Genomic DNA, 12,283 nt, shown 5'->3' on the forward strand with positions numbered 1-12,283 from the left:
CAGGTCTTATTTCCTGGCTGTCGATCGAGGTGTAATTTTATTGTGTTTACGAAGAGATGGTTTGCGCCAGCTGATGGTATTTATTAGCATTGGTTGTCCTCACAGCCTTTGTGTCCTGGTGGTGATGAACTGTGCTGGCCCCAGCCTCGGGAACACTGCCTCTGCAGTAGAGTGCTGCGGGTCTCGGGTGTAGCTTGCTCTTTCATTTTATTAAAACCTCTAAGCTGCTTTCTCTTCCCCGCCCCCCCCCCCCCCCCCCCAGCCGTAGATTTGTACTTCTGACCATGGCCATGAAATTGCTTGTCTCTCGGAAACGATAGGGCGTTTCCCGACCAAACCACTGAGCGTGGCGGAGCTTCAGCCTGCGTGGCTTTGGTGGCCGTTTGACCACATCGGGTTGTGAGTTTATGATGCTCTCTCCGTGACTGGCTGTAAAGGCCCCCGTGAACCTGGAGTCTGTCTCTTGGTCTGAAGTAGGAATGTCATGCGACAGTCTGGCTGGTTCCCGACTGCCTTCGCCACGTGCTCCCTCTGGCTTTCTTCTCCAGAGTCCGGTAGATGGATAACAGATGTAGTAAGTGTAAAGATACAGCACTGCATAGAAACCTCCTGAGAAGGTTTGGTTGGATAGTCTGTCTTCAGTTGGGATGAAAACCCCAAAATAACATTGGCTTCCACAAGATAAAGGCGTACTTCTCTTAGGTGAACGTCTGCAGGCAGTCCAGCGTACTGCTTTGGCGGTTCTTCCGTCTGATGGCTCTGTCCACGGCCCACATTCCCAAGATCACCCCAGGGTCCACGATGGCTCCCACCAGCAGGAAGAAAAGGGGAAAAGCAGAAGAGCAGCCTTGCTCTCCACTTCACCTGCCTGATGTTTCTCAGGACTTGAGCCCACCAGGCCTGCTTACATCAGGTGGCTCCACCTTGTAGCTGGAGAATCTGAGAAGCATGTTGTTTGTCTTTGTTCTTGGTGTTCCCATGTCTGCCTAGAAGAATTCAGTTTTAGGACTGTGGAGAAGAAGGGGGTGTGGCTTCTGGGGACAACCAGCAGTTTATGTCAGGGTTGGTGGGTGGAAGTGACAGCGGTTGAGTCTTGGTGAAGGATGTTTTCCACTGATGTCGTGGGAAAAGGCCACACAGGGGGAGGACCCCCCCTCACCACCATGGAGGCTCCGTCTCAAGTCCTCACCCCAGGCTCAGGGATGTTTCTGAACACGAGACGTTTCTTCCTTCCTTCCTCTGCCAGTTATTTGCTGACGACTGGGTAACCGGTTGAGTGGGATGCACAGGAGCCGGTCACCCTGGCTGCAGGGGAGGGGACACCGATCTGAGATCTGGCTTCAGCCTGCTCTGTCGCCAGGCGACGTTCGCCACGTGGTGGCACGATCCTGCCTCCCCATTTCTTCGTGTGTAAGTTGCCAGATGCCGAGCGGGCACGACCACCGCTTGCAGATCACGGGTTAATTATTGATCTCTATAAAGAGCCTTTGCAAAATGTTTTGGTTCGAGGCAAAGTAGAACGGGCTCTTTGGTGGTTTCCCAGCGATACGCTGCCACCGAGAGCAGAATCCCCACACTGTTCTTAAACGTTGAACTTAATTTTTTGAGTAGATAATGTTTTCACGTGGTTCGTATGTCATGATGTTATAAAAAGGTTTACACTGAGAAATTCTGTCCCATTCCTTCATCTACCTCACTGTCCCCCTGCCATAGGTGATCATTTTTACTATTTTTTGTGTAAGCTTTTATTTATATAAATACAAGCAATTGTAAGTATACATTTACATTTATTTTGAAACTCATACACGTAATTTATGCGTATATTCCCCTCTCTTTTCACATAAAGAGAGGTACATTCTGCACCTCGCGTGCTTCCCTTGCTAGCATATCCCGCAGGGCTTTTCGTACGCGAGGACCTTGTCCTTTGTTGTCGATACGTGGTGTCCGAGCCCGTGTGGCCAGTGAGTCGAGAAGGGCCCCGGCTGGGGGGGACACACAGTCGGTGGCAACCTGGTTACTCTTGCTGGTGGCCCCGGGAGTTTATGCAGGGACAGACTTTCTGTGTCGCTCCCCTTCCATCGGAGTCCTGCCCCGCTGCGGTCCTGAGGGGGGAGGGAGGATGCCGTTCTTGTGCTCTGCTAGGCATCCCCAGCTCCGCACTCGGTGGTCACCGCTTCGCCTGTTCGCGTGACAAAGGCACGTTCTGGCCCTAGCCCTCTTCTGCGAGGCCTCTTTCCAGGGTTTGATGTTTGTAATGTCCTGCACTTTCCTCTTCCCTTCAAATGGAATTCTTAAAACCTTTGTGGGTGCCTCTGCCTTACAGTTGTTAAAGCAAACCCGTCAGTCCTAGCGCTCATTTATTCTTATTCGCGGCTGTTCCATAGCCCTTGATGTTAGAGGGCTCCGCGGAGGCGGGTAGGCATCTGGAGGCCTTCCACACCTGTCTGTCTGTCCTGGCAGTTACAGGGAAGCTGGGTCTTGACGAAGACCTGAGGTTCTAGCCATGTTTGGAAGTCGAAAGAGTCTTCCGGGAGCCCCCCAGAAGCCCTCTCGATGGTGAGTGCCCCTCGTTTATCTTCTCATCCCTCTCTCCTGAGGGATTTGGCTGTCAGCGGTTTTGTTCTGGGCTTTGGCCTAAAATTTTTTATAATGGGCGTCAGCCCACCAGGGCATTCTATGTTCTTTGTGATGTGTGGATGCAGTGGCTGCGTCCTGTGGCTTCTGACTGACTTGTCCTGGGCTGCCGTTTTTGTACTTGGGTCGTGGGTTTATTTTAGTCCTAGCTTAAACTGACAACTTCCCTTTGAGTCTGGCAGCAACAATTTTTCCTGCGTCTATCACTTGTGTGTTTCTTGGGGTTTCCCTCACGTTGCTACTTACTGAACGGTAGTAGGTGCCAGATTGAGGACTGGCTTCACGCTCTGACTTCCAGTGGCTCAGTGGCAGGTTGTTACCAGGAACCCTCTAGGAATCCGTACCAGGCTCAGTCTTTATTAGGAAATATTGGGTCCAAAGTGGCTGTCTGTTTTATTAGTTGATAAATCCCTCTGAAAGCAAATTTGGCCAACAATTTGCTGACCCAACTGTAACATCTGTAGGACTGGGATATTCTATATTCCTCTTCTTATGTTTGGAAGTCAAGTGGTCTGGGGCAGCTTGCTCTGCAGAGCTGGACAGTTGTCCTCTGGGACTCTGTATTAGGTGACCATGTGACAGAAAGCCTGCAGCCTGGCAGCCAGCTAAATGTATGGCTGATGAAGGGGGCTGGGAGTTCTGCTGATTTTCAGGCGGTGGCAGAGGACCAGGGCGAATGAGGCTTAGAATCACTTGGTGACAGGCAGGGCCTGGAGGAGCCATCCAGGATGATTTGAGTGATGGCCAGCCCCGGGCTCCGTGTGGCTGTTCTGGGCCTGGACACACTATTTAGAGACTCACGTTTCACTTCCTTGGAACTATTTTCTGAATCTTAAAGGACTTACGACATGTGTTGGACTGGGTATTTGTTACCTTGGCAGATATGTCCCGAGCCCCGCCCATGTGCCCGAGCCATGTAGGCGCTGGTCCGCACCCACGTAGGCATCCCTGCTTACCATGTGCGTGTGGGGGCTTAGGAGGCGCTTTCGTCGACTAATAACACAGTTGATTTTTTTTTTTTTAACCTCAGTATCTCTGCTGCTTTTGAGACCTGAGTTACTGGTAAATATGGGAAACTTTTCACATTTGGTTCCTGGGGTGGGGGGCCCTGCACCCAGTTGGCAGCTCTGTGTTCTAAAGTATATGTTGTTCGTTTGAGTGTCCTGGGGGAGAGGCCTCACTTACTGGTTTCTTCCCGCTTTCCCGTTGGACACCCCCCATCTCGTAGTCCCTACCCCCTCCCCGAAGCTGACATTTAGAAGGTGCTTCTGGAAAGGGCTTAGCGACTGCGCCTGTGGCTGGGCCTCACAAAGCAGAGGCCCGTGGCCCACCGGGTGACCGGTGGGGTGACAGCTGTCTCGGGAATCATTCACTAAGGGTCTGGAGTGCCCCTGCCCAGCAGCGGGTGGGGTGACTGGAATGGCTTCTCTTCAGGACCGTGAAGTGGGTGTTCATGGTCTTTGGCTCTTTTCTTCCAGTGACACGAAAGTAGGGAAACCCGGTGATGGTGGATTCATGCCCTTCGGATTCTCTGGCGTCCTCTCAGGTGCAGCAACCTGCTTCTACGCCTTCGTGGGCTTTGACTGCATTGCCACCACAGGTACGCCGCCCGCCGTCCGGAGCCCGGGCGGAGGGTCCTCCTTTCTCGTCAGATGGGCTGGACTGACTTTACCCACCGGTTGCTGTTTTCCTTCCTGCGGGCATGTGCCGGCTGCAGCTCTTTCACACATGAGTACCGTGTAGATTTGTAGCTTCCTGCTAATCTTCCCCCCCCTTTATCACTTCCCCAAGCGGCAGCGCCTGACAGGAAAGTCTGCATCATGAACGTGACTAACCGTTCAGCCGTCAGAATGGGATCATGACAGCCGTAGCTGCAGCCTGATTTCATATCTGTGCATCATCCGGGAGAAATGAGGCCATTAAAAATATTGTTCTTCTTGTGATTGAATAGGCTGGGCTCTATCAGGCCTCCTGAATTTTCTCTGCCAAAGAAAACAAGTCTTTTCCTTGGCTGAACCACGGAGTAAAGGCCTAGAACGCCATCCCTGGGCGTCTGGGTCTTCTGGTCTGTGTTGGGAGAGCCGCCCCCCCCCGCTCCCCGTGGGTCCCAGAAGCCCGAAAGACCGTGTTTCCCACTGGGCCGAGCACTGCAGGGTAGTCATTCATGGGGGGCACGGGCTCTCCGGCCACTGAAAGTCTTCAGGCGTCTTCTGGGTTCGTGGGGATGCCCCTCGCTGGCTCGCCCTCCTGGGCCTGACTCCTTGCTGCTTCCAGGTGAAGAAGTCAAGAACCCTCAGAAGGCCATCCCCGTGGGGATTGTCGCTTCCCTCCTGATTTGCTTTATTGCTTACTTCGGGGTGTCTGCCGCCCTCACACTCATGATGCCGTACTTCTGCCTGGACAAGGACAGCCCCCTGCCCGATGCCTTCAAGCACGTGGGCTGGGAAGGTGCCAAGTATGCGGTGGCTGTCGGCTCCCTCTGTGCTCTCTCTACCAGGTGAGGCCTCTGAAGCTCTTGGGAAGGTAAGCTGCAGCGGGCCGTGTGAGGCCTGACGCACAGGGGGTGCTGTTCGCGTCACTCTTTGCCCTTGAAGTCGAACCAGCACCCCAACCCTGATGATGTGGTTTCTCCCCTTGTTATCCACCAAACCGCGAACTGTTATTGATCTTTCATTCTGGAGAGTCGGGGGCCCACTTTCTAACATCATCTGCTCAGCAAGGCTGGCTTTCTGTCCCCAGCTTTGGCCCCTGGACCAGGCCACCTCTTTGAACACCGTAATTTGGCCATAGAAGAGAGGCTCCCTTGAGAAAGGGAATTGCCTTTTAATAAGAAACATTTTGCCCCTGGAATTCCTATTAGCCTGTATATATAGGGAATATTTGGTAAACATTGATTAACCACAGAGAGATCCTCGTGAACGCAGCAGTCCTTTTATTTTCTGTTTGAACTCGAGTTATCGTGGGAATGAATACAGAATTTCCCTTTCATAAAAATTATGACTAGACCCTACCCTTGTTTACGTTAGACATTTGCAATTCACTGACTCACAGCCACCGTAAGTGCTTTTTCCGGGGTTGATGTATTGAAATTTGTCTTGTAGCCGTGGACTTCACCTGGTTTGGAGGGTGGCAGCTCTTGGCGAGAAGTTCAGGGCTCCCTCTCGGTGGCGTGCGTCATGGCAAACCACACAGTGGTCACATTTGGTGCCTTTTTTCCCGATGAGTTGGTGTCACAGGTGCGCTTTGCCTCTTCCTCCCGTCTAGTCTTTTAGGTTCCATGTTCCCCATGCCTCGAGTTATCTATGCCATGGCTGAAGACGGACTGCTGTTTAAATTTTTGGCCAAAATCAACGATAGGACCAAAACACCAATAATCGCCACGTTGACCTCAGGTGCCATTGCTGGTAAGAATTCCACATGCCAGTATTTTAACTGTTGAGTCCTCAGGGAAATATCTTGAGTTGTATTGGTCTGTGAGAAGTTGGAACTGGCCGTTTTCATGTTTGGTTTTCACCGTTGGAACCTGGATTACTGCCAGATAACTGCCCTTTTGACTTAAGGGGGAGGCCGGTTGTACAGAGGATGTGATGGAATTCTCAAAAAGTTGAATTATTTTATTATTATTGCCCTCTGGGCAGGGCGTGGAACACGTACTGTTTCTTCAGAGCTGTTCACATTGCCCCTTTTCTGAATGTCCCTGAGTAGACTTGGGTGGGGTGACATCTTCGTGCATGGTATAAGCCAGGTGACTTTCTTAGTCCTGGAAAGTCATTGTCCGGGTATCTTCGCCTGGGAATTCTCGGGGAAATGAGAATCCCTTAGTATCAGTGTCTTATGAAGTGTGCTCCTATTTTCCAGGAGATATCAAGGGTGTTGCTGGGGTCAAGTGCCGTATGAGTTTATAAATATTGCAGCCTCAGAGGCTCAGAGGAGATTATCAGGTTATCTTCTCAAATATCAGGTTCCTCACCAAGAGGACAGTTTTGAAGCTGAAATCAGTGCCCACAGAACCTTTGGAGTGATGTGATATTCCAGGGGCTCCTGATAAACAAAAGGGGAGCCTCGAAGGAAACTTACATGCATATACACCATGCTGTTGGTTTTCTGTATTTTCTCCTTTAATAATGGCCCCTCCTAGCCCCATGGGGCAGGCACTATCCCATTGCACAGAGATGCGAAGTGAGGAGGTACACCCACACCCAGTAGATCTGGCTCTTGGTTCCTGGTTTGTCTTTCTGCCAAAGTGGCTGGCTCCTTCCAGGGTGTGAGTGGCGCAGTGGGTCTTTTTGGTATAGTAGGACACGTTCAGTCTGTACCGCGGGGATTGCCATATAGCCATTGGTAAGACATTTGACCACCTTACATGAACGAATTGTTGTTAGTAGTATTTATGCCCTTAGCGAAGTGGGCTTAGTCGTGTGGATTAATGTTATATAATGAAAGAAAGCTGGTGTTTCATTATTTAACACATTTGTTGTGTCATTGTACAATCTTGACAGTGACCTCAGTGGTTAGGTTAAGGGACACCGTATGTCAGGATGTGACCAGTATATTTAAGAGGTTAAGGAATTGGAAATAGCAAATGTTTTTTCAGTATTTACATGCAATTTGATTATATTGAAGACTGGCCTTTAATTTCCTTCCTGTGCTGATCAAGGGAGATCAAATTATAATCTTTCAAGTGACTGGAAAGCACATGCGTTCACCAAACCGGGGATTTGCTCCTTCTTTTCATTTGGCGGGGGTGGGAAATAAGTGTGTGGTTTTCGAAAACCACCCCACGTGGGAACAGTGTGGCTTGAGTTTCTGTGTGAGTGGGAACGTTGGCATCTGCGGCATGCACGGTCGGGTACTATTCTCGTTGTCCATCAGGCCCGGCATTGCTCTTTGATCCTGTTGTTGAGCCCCGGTTTAAATTTCTTGTAGTCGGAGCGATCTATAGGGGCTTGAGAAGCATTTGTGGAAAAGTCATGGCTTTGTGTTGATGTTTTAACTTGCGTTGTTTGCATGTGATATTTGAAAATATCCCAAAGTAGATCTATCCAAGTTTGTTTTTTTTTTTTTTTTTTTTAACGTTTATTTATTTTTGAGACAGAGAGAGACAGAGCATGAACGGGGGAGGGTCAGAGAGAGGGAGACACAGAATCCGAAACAGGCTCCAGGCTCCGAGCCGTCAGCACAGAGCCTGACGTGGGGCTTGAACTCACAGACCGTGAGATCGTGACCTGAGCCGAAGTCGGCCGCTCAACCGACTGAGCCACCCAGGCACCCCTCCAAGTTATTTTTTAAATGGGAAACTTTCCATGTATACCCACATAAATAGAGATATATACTCTCATAAAGATTACAAAAGATTTTCAAATAATCATGCATGCTGTATTTTTTTTTAAGTGGGGGTCATGGTAAAGCTAATGCTATTGTTTGTGGAAGTAACACTGCTTTCCATGCTCATCTGTCTGGGTTAGGAGCCCCTGTGAGTCCTCCCAGAGCACTGGACTTGACTTCACCCACCTGCTCATTACTGTTGCCTGCTGATGCCTAAGTCTTAGATGATTCACTCAGGGAGGCCAGAGACTATCTGGTCTGCCCTGTTTGTTGGTGTACATGTAGTGCTCATTGACTGGCACACCCTCAATGAGTGCTGGGTGGATGGATGATGGATAAGTGGTTGGATGGCTGGCTAGATGGATAGGTGATGGGGGATGGATGGATGGATGGATGGATGGATGGATGGATGGTGGGTAGATAGATGGATAGATACACCTGACTGTGAGTCTGCTTGGTACAGAGAAAGACACCCTGGACTCAGAGCCACAGGCACCTAGCTGAGATCCTGACTTTTCCACTTCCTGCCTATGTGACCTTAGAGAAGTCTCCCAACGTGTTTGACTTCAGTTTCTCCCATCTGTAGAGTAGGGATAGCTTGCAAAGTCGCCGTAAGGATCAATAAAGGTCATGTTGATCAAAGTACTCTCTCTATAAATGTTAATTATCATCACCGTCTGCTGAGGACTGTGTGTGTGATTTAATTCTGAGCTTTTCTTCCTTTTAAGCAATATCACCATGTTTTTGCATGGAAAGGGCTGGGGTGAGAAAGCAAGTAAAAGCAACATCCCCTGTGTGGCCTGGATCACGGATGGGTGGTGGTTCTGGCTGTAAGTGTGTGTAGAGGGCCATCCACGGATCCTGATGTTTGTCTCCTCCCCAGCTGTGATGGCCTTTCTCTTTGACCTGAAGGACTTGGTGGACCTCATGTCAATTGGCACTCTCCTGGCTTACTCTTTGGTGGCTGCCTGTGTGTTGGTCTTACGGTACGTATGGCTCTTCTGGGTTCCGTGGTAGAAAGGTGCCCCCTGTTAGCCTTTTAAAAGATCAAGTGAATGGTTTATACAGTGTAAATTTTAGGTTGTTGGTAGCTCCTTTGGGAACTCTCCTGGAGAGGGTGGGATTTGGTGGTTGAGAGCCTAGTTACAGAGAACGTCGTTGAAGAGGAAGAGTCAGGGCACCCGCCTCTCACTACTATGTGCCCTCATTTTTCTGGTGAGATATTGGGAGGATAGAGACAGGTTCTCCGCCCAACTGTTGGGCCTGGATCCAGGGAACAGAGTTTTTGAAGGCTTAGGGTAATGGTTTCGGTTCGGTCCAGGTTCTTAGTTCGGAGGGCACTGGCACGGGGGACTAGTCTTGGTGGGAATTGGAGGAATCCAAGTTGTGTGGAACTGAGGTCAGTGTGGTGCTTCTCTAGCAGCATTGCACTACCACTGGAGGAGTGAGCTGCTGTGTAGGGCGTGGAGCGGCCAAGGTTGATGATGTTCAATAAGACTTTCCAGGTTCTGGCTGCTTTAGCCTTGTGTGGTCCAGACCAGCCCCAAGGATGGCCATAATAAAGCAGCTCTGGGCCTGGGCTTGGTGTCCCCTTCCCAGCTGCTGCAGTGCCCTGCTCCCAGAGCACCCCCCCCTCCCCGACTCCAATTTTCCTTGCTCTGAAAGGACAGGGCTCTCCTTCCTCACTACCAGGAGTGGCTCAAGGGAGCACTTAGCACGGGAATATGGAGTCATGGAGACTCTCAATGGTGGTCACCTGGAATACCTGCAAGATCGTTAATCCCATTTCTAACGTGCTTAGCATCATAATGTATGTCAGGCCTCAGTTGAGCCTCAACAGGGGCTGTGTAGAATCAGCTGAAACTAGTTTGCTAGTTTTCTGACCACGTATTCCTTCTTAAGGGCTCAACACTGGCGTCTTTTCCGAGGTCCCCTCACATTCTTAATTGACTGGTGTTAACATAAGTGAATCAGTGAAAAACCGGTTAAGTATCTTTATGTTCACTCTTACATTATATGCAAAATAATTCCGCAAGCACTCTTGTTTTTCACAGCTGGTAGAAACGATTTGAGCTCTGTTGTTTTGGGTGGAAGATAAGGAGCCTCATTTAATATGAATGCTTTACTTGCAGGAAGCGTGTGTCTTGGAAATCAGGCCACAGGCTCAGTCCTTCAGCCAGCTGTATAAAGTTATTTATTCTAAGGCATTTGGACTTTTAAAATAAATTGATCCAATTAAGTCTCACAAACAGAATTTCTCAAATCCGTCAGCGTGCAGACACGTTTCTCTGGCTCTCTAGACCAAGTGGGATCCTAATGTTACTGCGTTCTATTTCCGTTTGTATTTTTAGTTCCCTTCAGCCATGGTTCTGTTGGAAGTGGCCTAATATCTTAAGCATCCAAGGGCCAGTGCTACTTCTCAGAGCAAGAGAAACCACGTCAGGACATTCCTCTGGGCTGGTTCACGGGGGAGGTCAAATTGTCTCAAATCCGAGACGCCAAGGAGGGTGTTGCCCGGAAGCGGGAACAGAAGGCGGGGACTCAGCTCCCCTCCTCTGGATCTGCTTGGTCAGAGAATGCGTCATCCTGACCATCTTCTTCCCATTTTATGCTTTGTGTCCTGGGCAACTTAGGACTTGAGTTAGTGTGTGTCCTCCTGCCCTTCTAAAGCACATTTTGGCGGTCATGCACTGCGTTTCTTTACAGGTATCAGCCAGAGCAGCCTAACATGGTATACCAGATGGCCAGAACCACCGATGAACTAGATCACGTGGACCAGAATGAATTGGTGAGCACCAGTGATTCCCAGACAGGCTTTTTACCAGAAGCAGAAAGGTTTTCTTTGAAAACCATACTTTCACCCAGAAATATGGAGCCTTCCAAATTCTCCGGGCTAATTGTGAACATTTCAACCAGCCTCATAGGTAAGAGCCTGCCCTTCCCGTAAGGTGTTTGGGGTCTTGCTCGTCGGCATTGTATGGTTTCTTGTCGCTGGTGGTGGAGGCAAGTGCAGGAAAGGATAAGCCTGTGTCTTGCTGCTGGACCGTGATGGTGGTTGATGGCTGCAGAAGTACAGCCTCCCTCTCCATAGGTTTTGGGGAAACTGAGGATATCTGTGGGGATTTGAAACAAGATTGAATTGCGCCTCTCTCTCTCTCCCTCTCCCCCCTCCTTAGCAATTCTTATCCTCACCTTCTGCATTGTGGCTGTGCTTGGAAAGGAGGCACTGACAAAAGGGGACCTGTGGGCAATCTTTATGCTCACCATATCTGCCCTTCTCTGCTCAGTGGTGACAATCATCATCTGGAGGCAGCCTGAGAGCAAGACCAAGCTCTCCTTTAAGGTGAGCAGCTCTAAGGGGCCCCTAGGGAGCCGCCTGGCAGATTCCCGCACATGTGCCACGGACCGCGGGCTCTGCCAGGCTTGGGTATCTGCGGGGGGGCTTGCCGGCCAGCCTCCGAAAACATGAGACGCAGACAGTACCTGCTGAGGGGGGCCGGTCCTGAAGGAAGGCACCCTTCCCTGCCCTGCCTCTCAGGTGTCACAGCACACCTCTCCGCGGGGGCTTTTCATCCATGGATCCAGCGGGATCGCATGGCGTCACCAAGCCTTGGAGGTGACACAAATAATAAAGCAGTCCACTGTTGGAGATAAGTGGAAGTCCCTCTTCTAGCCCTTTCTTTAGCAGGAGAGTAGGAAGGGGGGGGGGGGAATCAGAATAGAGCTCACTTCGGCACTTAGTAGCTTAGAACCAGACTCCCACCCGCGCTGCCCGCGTGTGGGCACGTCTGTGTGTGTGCATGTGGGCTGGGCTACGCTCACTCCCTCCTCCCCATGTAAATCGCACAGTCCGTCCAAATCTCGGGGACGCTATCGTTTCCTAGGTAGTTTCGCTAAAGGACTCAAAAGGCGTCATCCCCACGCGCCCCTCTCCCTGCAGACTTGACACTCACCTGGTATCTTTGCAGGTGCCTTTCTTGCCCGTACTTCCCGTCCTGAGTATCTTTGTGAACGTCTATCTCATGATGCAGCTGGACCAGGGCACGTGGGTCCGGTTCGCAGTGTGGATGCTAATAGGTACGTGAGATCTTGGATTGCACTGTGACGGCGTCTCTCAGAGCCCCCCCCCCCCCCCCGCCCCCCCACCAGTCCCCAGAGCCGGTGCTGTGCTGCTCAGTCCTCTTTCCTGCAACTTGGCTGGGTGCCTCTTGTCATTGAGCCTCCTTCCCTTCAGATTTCAAAACGTAGTGAAAACACGTCGTCCGCGGTTTTCTCTCAAAAAGGACCTTCTAGTAGATTGTGGGTCCTCCTCTCCCCTTCAGAT

At 50.6% G+C, this 12,283-nt stretch overlaps 1 protein-coding gene across 5 annotated transcripts in view; it reads left to right on the forward strand.

Annotated features, from left to right (window-relative positions):
- The window catches only part of SLC7A1 (solute carrier family 7 member 1), an 80,729-nt gene that overhangs the window by 62,134 nt on the left and 6,312 nt on the right, over window positions 1-12,283 (forward strand). For all 5 annotated transcript variants that reach the window (XM_058688707.1, XM_058688704.1, XM_058688711.1 and 2 more), the window contains exons 6-12: window positions 4,113-4,234; window positions 4,909-5,131; window positions 5,899-6,038; window positions 8,843-8,945; window positions 10,666-10,883; window positions 11,136-11,302; window positions 11,928-12,036. In XM_058688707.1, the coding sequence (XP_058544690.1) occupies window positions 4,113-4,234; window positions 4,909-5,131; window positions 5,899-6,038; window positions 8,843-8,945; window positions 10,666-10,883; window positions 11,136-11,302; window positions 11,928-12,036 (1,082 nt within the window). The remainder of the gene's footprint in view (window positions 1-4,112; window positions 4,235-4,908; window positions 5,132-5,898; window positions 6,039-8,842; window positions 8,946-10,665; window positions 10,884-11,135; window positions 11,303-11,927; window positions 12,037-12,283) is intronic.

This window comes from Neofelis nebulosa, chromosome 1 (genome assembly GCF_028018385.1).
Source record: "Neofelis nebulosa isolate mNeoNeb1 chromosome 1, mNeoNeb1.pri, whole genome shotgun sequence".
Classification (NCBI taxonomy): domain Eukaryota; kingdom Metazoa; phylum Chordata; class Mammalia; order Carnivora; family Felidae; genus Neofelis; species Neofelis nebulosa.